Here is an 11,878-nt window from a genome sequence, read left to right on the forward strand (position 1 = left end):
AAAATGAGTGGATAACCGGTGATTTTGTCACCGGTTATCCCCTTTAAAAAAAGAAAGAAAAAAATAAAGAACAGTTAGAATTAATCCCCCTATTTTTTTCAACTCCCCTTCCCTTCCGTTCATAAAACAAAATAAAAATCGAAGGCATCAACGCAAAATAAACAACCCTCCTTGTTCCACGCACTAGTATCTTACTCACCAAGCAATCATCTAACAGTCGAATACAGTCAGCAACAATTCCTAACAATATAACCGACTACTAACTAATCTAGCCATCTTGGCCGTACATTTGGACAACCCTGACGATGCCACCTGGCATCATAACATAAATCAGCGTTTATAAGTAGAGCCAAAGGCTTTTACTAGCTGGTTGATTGCATGGGCAACACTCAATAACATGTCAATGAGCTTGTCCTCATTGTCCACACCTGACCACATCGAACGCCGAACGGCCACAAAGTGACTGAGGAGGCCGTCTCATGTAAAAATAGGCCACAAAGTAGGCAAGGCTGGAAGAGAATTCCGACCAGTAGTTGTACCACAACCTCGAATCAGCCCAAAAGCTGCAGCACAAGCGGATCGAGGATAGTACCGCAGCTTCTAGTGACACAAGGTACAAACACATCTATCTTCCATTCTAGATCCACATGTACGGGAAAATATGTCGATATACCAGCAACAAACTGCTGCATCAAAACCCACATCATGAACTAGAGAAGGAAAAGAAAGCTCTACTTATATGCAACTCAATCAACAAAATATAACTACAAAGCTTTCTATTTTGTTCAGAAAACCACCAATCAGAATAAGTTTATATACCGAATTTCGTTGGTAACCTTAGTTACAGCACACACCCCAAACTCGGAATATAATTGGACGAAACGAATTACCTTTTAATTCCCAATCACTCATAATTTCTGGTCTCAACTTTGCAACACACAATACAAACAGAAAAGCAAAAGGAGAAAGAACAAATAAAAAAGGTGTGATTTATTTATATCCGTTTTATCATGTTGAACAGTTAACGCGGTATTAAACTCCCAAAAAGGGTCAGATTTCATCCATCTAGTTGTGAGAGCAACAATCAAATATCAGTACTGCAGGGAGTTGAATACTCATCATCGGGATGATCAGCCGATCGGAAATTGACCATATACAGCAACCCACAATACAATCTTAGCATCAAGCATTTATCGCCCCACCTGCAAAATGCATAGAGGTTAGAATCCAAACTCAATACAAGATTAAGCAATCCACACCAATTTATAACGCAGCACTTCTACAAACAGAAACAAAGGCAGGCTTGCAGGCCACAGATTCTCACCGCAACAAAGAAGAAAGCGAGCATCTCTGGTTGCAATTGAAAACAGAGTGTAAAAGGAAACCACTGAAAGACAATAACAAAGTGTGCAGCAATTACCCTTTTAAAGTACACAGGGCCCTCTAGAATTATAGGTTACTATTTAAGGAAAAAAAAAATAGATGGACACAACCGACCACATAACCCTGCCAGCGAAAAATTAGTTCCATGCCCCTACTCTAGATGCCCATGGTAACCAAGTAACCAACTAGTACAATTAAATCTGTTTAGATACCAAAAAGAAAAACTCAAGTATTTAATTCTTACCTGCAGGATTACAGACCCCAAAAGTACGGGAGTTTGACCCTACATTACGCTGCGGAGAGCAAGACCAGTTACGAGTCAGTCCCATCCTTGAGCACAAGGTCACAACACCACAGCCCTCGGTTCCTCCACTTGAACATTCCCCAAGCCATGGAAATCTATTATTTTGCATTATTACATCCCAAATGTTCTGTTATACAGATCGCCTGAACTGGGCATCCGAAACTTTGATTCTTCATAACCAGAATAAAACTTGTTCAATCCTAGTCTCTCATTTCTCAGGAGCTCTGCCATACTTACATTGCTTCCACCCTGGACCTCATTCCACCCATCCCAGTGGCCATTTGACATGACCCGGTTTCTGGACTGTTGGAGGGACATTTGAGAAAAAGGAGAAAGATTGCTAGCATGGGACTGCTCCAAAAGCCTTGAGGAGATCCCATAAGAATCATTGACGTGAGAAAAACCATCCCCAAAATCAGGATATCTAAGGTTTTGTTGTGGGGCGAGTGATCTTTGCATCAATAGTTGAAGCCTTGCATCGTTTTCATACCCACTCAACTGCGAAGGAAAATTTGATCTCATTTCTAGGCCTGGGTTGTTAAGCCCACCTTGCAGTCTCCCCTTACCAACTGCCAATATAGCAGGATCCATAAACTCAATATCAGCAGAGCTCCCAATATTTCCATTTGCCTGAGGTTGATATGCGTTTCTCAACAAAGATGAAGTACCATACATATGATTCCCTGAGAAGTAGATAATGAGATCAACACTTAAACTGTTAAACATGTACAAGGAAATGCATTAGTAAGACTAAAACTAAAATGTATTTGTTAACCAACCAGACAGAGTATCAAAATCCTGATCCACTCTCTCATGAGAAGTAAAGCCTGGAGGTGGCGCCCTGCTTGGCACAGAGAATCCAGGAGGAGCAGATATTTGAGCCCTTGAAACCGCTGAAAGATACAAATAGGGTCAGAAACCAAACTAAGCATTAGAATGAACTCGGGGGCAGCACAAAAGAACAAAGTAAAATAGAACCACAATAACAACAATCAGCACAGACAACTAAGGTTAAACCCAATTTCAAGTATTAGCAGAATAAAAAAATAAAAAAAAAACGAATTTGCACAAAAAAACCAGAACTGTCAATTACACCACTGACATATTAGAGCATGTATAATGTGTTGGGCAAGGGCTGGAGTCTAGAACCAAAATCTAGCCCCTCAAAATGATGATATAACCTACCAATATATTTTGGTTCTAGAATTGAAGGGCTAGAGACTAGGATTCAAAATGTTAGGTTGGCTCCACGCTGCCCAAGGCTTGGGCTTGGGCTTGGGCAAGTTTGGCTTCACAAGGTGCTTAGGCTTCAATTTGACCAGGCAACTTTTGTTGGCAACTTGGGCTAGAAGTTGTGTTTTTTTTTTTTTTTTTTTTTTTTCAATTTTGGGCAAGACTATCAATTTGCCTAGGCCATGAGGCTCCCATTAGATATGCTCTTTAGACAATGCAAAGGTCTGAATATGGACTTTAAAAGAATTTCAATTGCTAAACAGTCAAGGATCTACTTTCTCACACCACTATTGAAGATGGAAACAATTCTCAGACATTAGCAAAAAGGACTCGGCCAGAGTGTTAGAAGGCGGGATAAAAATATATCAATGAGTGACATGGGAGAGCAGATGATGAAAGGGATCAATAACAATAATCTTGAGTTCATACAAAACGCAAGCCCACTGAACATCAAGAAAGAACATCACCATAAGATATGCCGACCCAACAAAATCTTTAACATTATATGAGGCACAAAAAGAAACACATGACAAACCAAATGAAAGGCAGCAAATAACGTAACAAACCAAATGGAAGGCAGCAAATAACGTGAAGCTCAATAAATATGAAATAGAAGAGAGTTTTCCATAAATCCAGACAATACTCACCAGAAAGCTTGTTAGAAGAGAATGCTAAATGATTTCTGGCATGACTTTCAGATTCTTCAAAAGTACTAGATGGGAAACCATTTCCAATTCCTAAATTATCCAAATATAGATCTCTATTTTCAGAAAAGCCCTGATGGACTGACTGGTTATTAGAAAACTGCCCATCGACATTCAGAGATGACTGTAAATCAAATGCTTGATTTTTAGCATCCTCCTGTCTTGCAAAAGAGAATCTGGACTGATTATTATTTTGTACTTTCCAAGGACTTGACATTTTGAGCGCTCCAGACTGTTTATCAGTTTCACCCAACAATTTGGAGAAATGCTGTGGTGATGTTAGTGAGTCATCCCATGTGTCAAAGTCCATTGATAATATATTTGAGATTATGCTACTCTCTCCCTTGTCAGCAGCAGTACTGAAATCAGGATTTGCTGCATCATCCAGGAATCTTCCAGTGTGCTTCCCTGGGACTTCATTTGGAAGAGGATAGGGATACTCCAATGGCCTCCCTGAACCAGAAGATCTGGTTACCATGTTTTCAGGGTAACCATTAGATAAAAGTGAACTATCCCTAACCTTGTTATCTACAAATAGACAATCAGCATTGGAATGAACTGCACCATAAGCCTCATTATGCAACAAAGGGGGCCTAGAGTGATTTGGAGCATGTACTGTATTAGGCAAACTAGGCAAATATGTTGACCGACTCACTTCTGGATCCTTGAGTCTTTGATTGTCAAAAGACAGCACATCCTCCTCGACTTCAGAAGATGTACTTGGCACTAGTTGGGGTTGTGACTCTAACATCCAGTTGGATTGTTCCTTTGTAATACACACCCCATTAACCGATGTGACAGCTTTCTCACCAGTTGATGGATGATCTCTAGACTGCTCAGCACAATATTGTTGGTCCCGAGGCGATTTAATAAAGGAGTTATCTGAAGGTGAACTATTAGATCTGGCTACACTGGAATTTCCTAACTTGGCATTTCTATCAATGCTCATTAAAGGGATATCAGAGCATAGGTTTTGGACCACTTCTTCAGTGAAAACAATGTTTTCTTTTTCATGAGAGGAACTGTATGATAGATGGTTGGTAGGATTGCTAATGTTTGGTTGCATGCTACTGCCTCTATCATCTTCCTTGGATACAGATGTCGCAAATAATTGGTTGCTAACATTCGCAGAAGTAGAACCTTCATCAGGTGCAGCAGGTACGTCAGACAGATCATTTTGACAATCCACACCACTATGCTGTTTCACAATCTTCAATGATTCTGGTTTACATTTAGCATGCAAAGTCTGACTTTCTTCATTTAATGCTGACCTCTTTCCTCCTTCACTATGCACTGTAGATAACTGAACAGAAGCACCAGTTGCTGCAGAATATGGCAATGTGCTTCTGACTGTATCAGGTTTCTGTTTAGAATGTCCATTTGAACTTATTATATGTGTAGCTGGTGGTTGGCAGTTTGAACCACGTGTTCCCCTGCTATGTGCATTCAGTACATTTAGAATTTTTTATTACAATCATAAAACAATGTGAAGGCCAAAAACAAATAACCAAATACTACCATGAGGCTGCAGCTGGGAGAGCAATAGATCTACCAGAGCTTCCATTTGGAGGAGAACCTCTAATAAGACTTCCAGTATTCTGCCAAGTTAAGAGAGAGGAGGGGAGATCAGAACAAGGAAATATGACTCAAACTTGCAACTTTTAACCAGCTATTACTGAATCTTAAATATCCAAAAAGCCTAAACTTGGAAACTTGTCGAATTCACTACCCCAGAAACCCATAAAATATATCAACTATATCAAGATACACATGGATTTTCAGGTCAATCAGGATAAAAAATAAAAAAAGCCAATAGTAATGATGCCAACCAGCTTATTATTACAACCCATAAGTTTCCAACTTAAATATGACACTTACACTTGATCCATTTTTAATAATTGGTCCTGTGGCAGAAGCAGAACTGGTGTTGCAATAATCATCTAGTGGTGGAGGCAAAACACTCCCCGAACGCCGTTGCATACTGTTTGCTGTACCAGTAATTTGTTGTACCCTACTCCTTCAAACAGTTATGCAATTATTAATCATCCAAGGAAAACACCATGTAAAGTTTATTGGAAAACACAGATCAAGAGAAAATATATATAAATAAAAGTTAAAGGAAATGTAGGAAGCTATTAGAGCTAATTAAGGTATAATATATTTCTCACATTCAGTTCCACATATATCTTCAGTGATCATATGATGAATGAACTTTTGAATTTCAATGCAGTGAAAGAAGGGCCTATATCAATATTTATGGAATGGGTTTATATGTGAATGCTCATCATTCGTATAAACACCACGAAAAGCATTAAGCTAACTAAAGGCGTTTATGTACAAAAGAGATTGCAGGTTAATATTCTAGACTTATTGCAAGTGTTATAGCTTCAGAAGAGCATACGCATTGTACCCCACAACTTTTTTTAATGCCTCTTGAGGAAAAGAAAGATTTTTTAAGGCTCATCTCATCGATAACATACTTCTAGCATAAGCTTTGGAAAATTATGCAGTAATACAAAACTCTTCCAAAAACCCCTGATAGACTATACAATCAACAACAGCAGAAATTAACAAAAAAGATTGGCCAGGGTAGAGAACTAAATACCTAGTGTATGCAGAAATTATTTCATCTTTAGTGAAACTATCCTCCTGAGACCCAACCTCATGCAGATACAAACAATCAGGATTGGTGCAAGGCTGGAAATAACAAAAAGTCAATCCTCAACTAGATTGTTTCAAATTCAACCGAGCTACATGACACAAAATTCCATAAGACAGATAGACCAAGTAATGATTCATACCACATTCCTCAGCCATGCATGACAATATTTTGTGGTCCCAAAGCAAGCCCTGGAAAAAACATACAAGGATTAATATAATGCCAACTTGTTGAGAGAACAAATTTAAATTACTCTAAGCATGCATGTACCTCAAAGATCTACCATCCAAGAGGAACCCATGTACATTTTGAATACACCGAACCGCTTCCTCCTCTTTTGAGTATGTAATATATCTGCACATAAAGAAAAATTGAGAAAAGACACTAAGCACACAGGCTATCAGAAGAGTGCAAAAACTCAATGCTAAATTGGAGATAGGAGATCAAAAATCAAACATTACATCAGTTAAACCAAGACACTTGCTGAATGTACTTTACATCAGAGAGGAACTAACACTGACTGTAAACAAGCATGTTAACATAGCGTTAACTTCAATTTAAACAAAAAATATTTTCGATACTAGGAATCAATCGGATTGTATTCACTCATTTAGTTTTAGGTAACAGTTAAATGTAAAACTGGAGACCAAAATACTAAAAAATTGCAAAAAAAAAAAAATACCACTTTGTTTTCTATTAAAGGGAAAATGGTAAGTTCGGTTTTTGAAACGCCAAAAAAATTGTTTTAAGTTATTAACTGAAACTAAAATATAAAGCACTATTGATTAGACTAAAACCGAGAAGAGGATCATTACACTTCCAAATTTCAATAAGTTTTTGTAACCTAATCTAAATTTCTTAAGTAACAAGTACATCAATTTAAACAAACTCTATAAGACATGTCAATGGACGAAAATTAACCAAAGATCATTTATGCAACAAAAGTAGTTTAGGGCCAGACATGATTAAAACAGGTTTACTTACACACTACATGTATTGTTTGGAAATTGCTGAATGACGCCAGCTGCTGTTCGAGACATTGAAACTTTTTGAACCTTCCCATACTGACCAAAATATTCTCTGCGCTGCAGAAGCTGCATAACAGATGCTTAAAAAATAGTGAGTCTTTACAAGCCAAAACAAAGAAATGAGCTAGCAGCGCACTAACATGTCCAACAGCGAGAGAGAGGGAAATTACATCTTCATCTGCCAGATTAAGAGGCAACCCAACTATGTAAACGAGGTTCCGTTGAATCACTCGCACAGTAGTGAGCTGCTTCCGCCCTTCAGTAGATTTGACTTTTGCCTTCTGAGACTTCATCTTTTTCTCGCTGTTGATTTCTAAAACCAGCCTGTGGGCAAAGATAGATTGAGAAAGGTACAAGCAATAGAAATACAGATGTTTCTTATCACAATAAAGTTGGAAGCAATTATCTATCTAATGAAATAAAAGATTGTTCCTGGATTAACAACCTCTCACACTTTCCAGCTGTTCCTACAATCTTTTCCTTGTCATAAGGATTGCGGCATGCAGGACACCGCCCATCTGTCTCATCCTTCTCAGCCATGTCCATTATGTGGTGCCAACACCAAACACAAATCTGTGATCAAGTAGAAAGTTTCTACATTATGCAATCACGAGAATACAAAACGTGCAAAACTTACACCTCTCAAAGTACACAAAAAGAAACATAGATTCACAATTAACAATTTCAAACACGCATTTACAATTCAGAATCCACAGAAGCAAAGCGCGGAGGAAGGGATCATCCAAAATATCAATAGCACAAATTTGGAATAGGTTCAGGGCATCAGAATAAATAAATAAATAAATAAAAACACATACTGACCCAGATACAATCATACAAGTAAGGGGAAAGCAACCCTCAAACAGCCAAATCTGTCCAACTTTGAAAGGAAATGAGGAGGGATGGCAAAAAGCAAAGTTTGATACTTTAACACTGTCCTCAATCCAACTACTCAAGAGGGTTACATAAGGTAAATTATATTTTTGTTCTTCATCCCTTTCCATCAAATTTCATCCCTTTATCTTCCCTAAGGTTCTATCCTGTACATCCATCCCAACAAACAAATTGTGAAAGATTAACTTTATCAAAAGAAACTGTTTACTTCTCCAACAGTGGAAAAAAGAGTTTCAAATATCACTGAATCAAGATGAAGGGTACACTGCATATACAGGAACACTCACATTACCAGAACTTCCTCCACTAAAGCCACGAAACAACAAAGACCACTTCTTAAGTTTGGAAAGGAGGGACCGACAAAGATTCCAGAAAATGTTTCTACAGAAGCATAAGACATTTGTGGAACATAGCCAAATAACAAACCAGTACAAATACTAAAGTTGGATAAACAGAATTTACACATTGAAGAATTGGACCCGATCTAGTGGGGTCAAAGGTTTTTCATTAGTATTAGTGGTCGACTATACAGAGACTCAATAATGCTTTGCATCGCCATGTTCAGGAATTATCTTATAAATTCCTTCATCTTGCCACTAAACTTCTGAACTGGTAAACTCACATAGGGCTGTTATGTTATGTGGCAGAAAGAGATCACAATTAGTTAATCAAATAGATTAGAACTTCAAAAGCTTAAATGATTATTCAATCAGAAGTGAATACTCAAATGACAATGAGTAATATGATGCAGTTCAAAATCCATCTAAGGCACTATCTAGAAAAAGGGAACAATTATCCCCCAAACCTCCCTCCAACACCCAGAGATATATATATATATATAGAGAGAGAGAGAGAGAGAAAGAGAGAGAGAGAGAGAGAGAGAGAGAGGGTTAGTGTCCCAGACCTCATAACCACATTTGCAAGGCTTCAATTGCTGATCTGTCAAATCCATCTCCTCCGCGCAAAGAGGGCAAGTCTTTTCTCCCTGGTCACTCATGATTACCTTAAAAATATTTCAAAACAGTGTTAGTAGAAAAACAAATGGACAAGACTCAATGCAACCATATCACAGCGACATATAATAGTGGGCATGCCAAATAAAAAGCAAAAGAGACAGCAGAAATTGCAAATAAATTCAAGGGTGGTGCTACTCACACAACCCTCTCAATTTTCGGCCATTGGATCGAATTCATTCAAGTGAATTGAAGAAGATCAATGAACAAAAATTAATAAGGGTGTGTGGGAGGTAAAAGGGGGTGTTTGAATAGCACTACTCTAAATTCAAATGTTTAAATGCAAGAAAAAATTAAGCAGAAGGTATGTTATAAATATGACAACGAGGAACCTGACAGAGAAGGACTCGACACAAACACAATTAACAAATTTCCTGTAATTACTTTTCCAACCATGAAAAATGAAGCAAACGTTGAATGTAGCAGCTCAAAGTCACCCATACACATTATTTTACAACAAGAGTTTGCATCGTGGTAGAAGAATCACTTCTCATTCATTTATCTGTATTCACATTGCGGAAACAGCCATATACAAGTAGCAATTACTTAAAACAAAATCAGAAAACTGGCAAAACCCTAGAAAAATCCCAATCACAGTAAACCAGACTAGCATAATTGAGCTCGCAACAGTCTGCAAAATCCCCAAACTGAAACCCTACAACCCGATTAATCCATCTAGCGCCATTTTTACATTAACAAACTCAAAATTCAAATCAGTCCCCAAAACTCAAATCAGATCGGAATCCAAAGCAAAGCAGATCAAAATCCAGTACCAATTACAACAACAAAAAAAACACAAGATTTGAAAAACATTAATACAAACACACACAATAATCATCAAATTACAGAAAAATACACAATTAAACACCTAATCGGAATCGTTGACATGCAACAGAAGGAACGATGCAAATGGACATCAATCAGACAGCTATAGCCACGGACGAATCAACCAAACAAACTAATTTGAAAAGAAAAATCGAAAATTTAATCCATTTTTATATAAATGATAAAAACAATTAGGGATCTGGGAGATTGAACGGAATGATGATCGGAGGGAGGAAATTAGGGTTAGAGAAGAGAGCGAAAGAGCGAGCAGAGAGAGGAGACTTACAGTTCGGGATCGAGACGAAGAGGACGAATCTGTAAGGATGAGATTGTGGTGTGAGGATCGCAACGCAGCAAGAGAGGGAAGGGGGGAGGGAGAGAGAGAGAGAGAGATAGAGAGAGAAGAGCTTGTTTGGATGATGGGCTATTTGGCAGCTCTTTGGCAGCTCTGCGCGTCGCTGTCAATTAAATATTATCGAGTCCGAAAAATGCCCTCGGATTTTGATTTAACTACCGACATTGACCTTTCCTTTGTTTCCCGGACCCCAACGTTGGCTTTTTGTTTTGCTCTTACTTTTCCGGTTTTGTCGAACTTTGGGTAGGGAACCTCCCTTCCTCTGTTCGTCTTTTTATTTTATTATTATTTAATAAAACGATATTATCTACATTGAAAAGTGAATAATGAGCTAGATTTCAAAAGAAATTAATAATAATGTAATTTAAATTTGTCAAAGATCGAACATAAGATCTCGCATCACAAGTGGAGAGAAAAACCAGTACTAAGTGGTTGTTCATCTTTTTTTTTTTTTTTTCTTTTCAGTTTTTGTTTTTTTTTTTTTTTAATTAGGTGGTGTGTTGGATTTTTAGCATGATGTATTTGGTCTTTATCCACCCCATAAGATTCCACTTATTTTGTTCACATTTCTAGTGTTTTTTTACGTTACAAAAGGAAAATATGACATTTGGAATGGTTTCCTTTCTAACAAATTCAGCGAATTGAGTCATCTCAAAGGGTAGAAAATGTTATTTTGAGATCCTCACTTATAGATGCATAAGTCAGTTCTAAGTTACATATTACATGTACAAAGTAAACTTGACGTGCTTTGTGTTGACGGGATTTTGAACACGAGATGTGGCAGTTAAGTCTTCAACTTCATCACTTAGTTTGGTAGAACCGTAAAGGCCTCTTCATATATGTTCAATAAATTATTACTCATTCTGGCTCATTTTAAACACTCTGTCCTCTAAGTTGAAATAGTGGACTGACCATATCTCTAGTGATACAAAAACACGATTAGCATTAGTTTTATTTTGAAGGGAGAATCGATCTAAATCTAATCATGGGAGTTGTTATTAGCACTTTTTTGTAGATAATGTATAATATTGTCAACGTCTGTAATTTCAATTCGTTTTTTTAAATATTGAGTTTAAAGTGTTTTTCTACAACTTGACTTAAGTAAAGACAATGACTTTGATGGGGTATGAAAATCTATCAACAATTTGGTGGCAAGGATTAATCCTCACTTTTAAGAGTGATTAGCTCCTTGATCTTTCAGTATAATTGAAGTTTTATGGTCCAAGATCTCAGTTGTCCCACTTCATCAGCATAGTATAACATTTTCACAAAATATTTGTAGAAATCTCATGATTAGGAATGCAAATTCGGCCGAAATGGTGTGATCCAAAACTCAAATTTCATGTATGGTAACCAAATTTCACCGGCCCAAAGAGGATGCTAAGGTCATCTCCAACCGAAGGCTGACCAGAGCTCCAAGAAATTAATATTTTAATGAACAGTGCAAGACCGTATTTCTTAGATCATCTCCAATCGAAGG

At 37.6% G+C, this 11,878-nt stretch overlaps 1 protein-coding gene across 4 annotated transcripts; it reads right to left on the reverse strand.

Annotated features, from left to right (window-relative positions):
- Positions 1 to 752: 752 nt before the first annotated feature.
- LOC103939329 lies at positions 753 to 10,488 on the reverse strand. 4 transcript variants are annotated; one of them, XM_048588983.1, is made up of 15 exons: positions 10,330 to 10,488; positions 9,110 to 9,208; positions 7,757 to 7,884; positions 7,482 to 7,635; positions 7,268 to 7,377; positions 6,554 to 6,637; positions 6,426 to 6,474; positions 6,230 to 6,321; positions 5,503 to 5,641; positions 5,143 to 5,222; positions 3,568 to 5,060; positions 2,467 to 2,580; positions 1,628 to 2,370; positions 1,325 to 1,387; positions 753 to 1,202 (listed from the first exon to the last, which is right to left on the reverse strand). In XM_048588983.1, the coding sequence occupies exons 2-13, from the start codon at positions 9,200 to 9,202 to the stop codon at positions 1,799 to 1,801; spliced, it is 3,108 nt and encodes a 1,035-aa protein (XP_048444940.1). In that variant the 5' UTR covers positions 9,203 to 9,208; positions 10,330 to 10,488; the 3' UTR covers positions 753 to 1,202; positions 1,325 to 1,387; positions 1,628 to 1,798. The 4 variants fall into 4 exon arrangements, with proteins under 4 accessions (XP_048444940.1, XP_048444941.1, XP_009347683.1 ...); XM_048588984.1 differs by lacking the exon at positions 1,325 to 1,387 and having other exon boundaries at positions 5,503 to 5,635; XM_009349408.3 differs by lacking the exon at positions 1,325 to 1,387 and having other exon boundaries at positions 3,568 to 5,057.
- Positions 10,489 to 11,878: the final 1,390 nt, after the last annotated feature.

This window comes from the organism of the source record quoted next, unplaced genomic scaffold (assembly GCF_019419815.1).
Source record: "Pyrus x bretschneideri cultivar Hongxiangsu unplaced genomic scaffold, Pyrus_bretschneideri_v1 Contig29, whole genome shotgun sequence".
Classification (NCBI taxonomy): Eukaryota; Viridiplantae; Streptophyta; class Magnoliopsida; order Rosales; family Rosaceae; genus Pyrus; species Pyrus x bretschneideri.

Coding starts and splice junctions, on each gene's coding strand:
- LOC103939329 (XM_048588981.1), bottom strand. CDS start 9,202: ATGAGTGACCAGGGAGAAAAGACTTGCCCTCTTTGCGCGGAGGAGATG. Junction 6,322..6,425: donor ATGCATGGCTGAGGAATGTG/GTATGAATCATT, acceptor TGTTATTTCCAG/CCTTGCACCAATCCTGATTG. Junction 5,642..6,229: donor ATAATTTCTGCATACACTAG/GTATTTAGTTCT, acceptor AACTGTTTGAAG/GAGTAGGGTACAACAAATTA.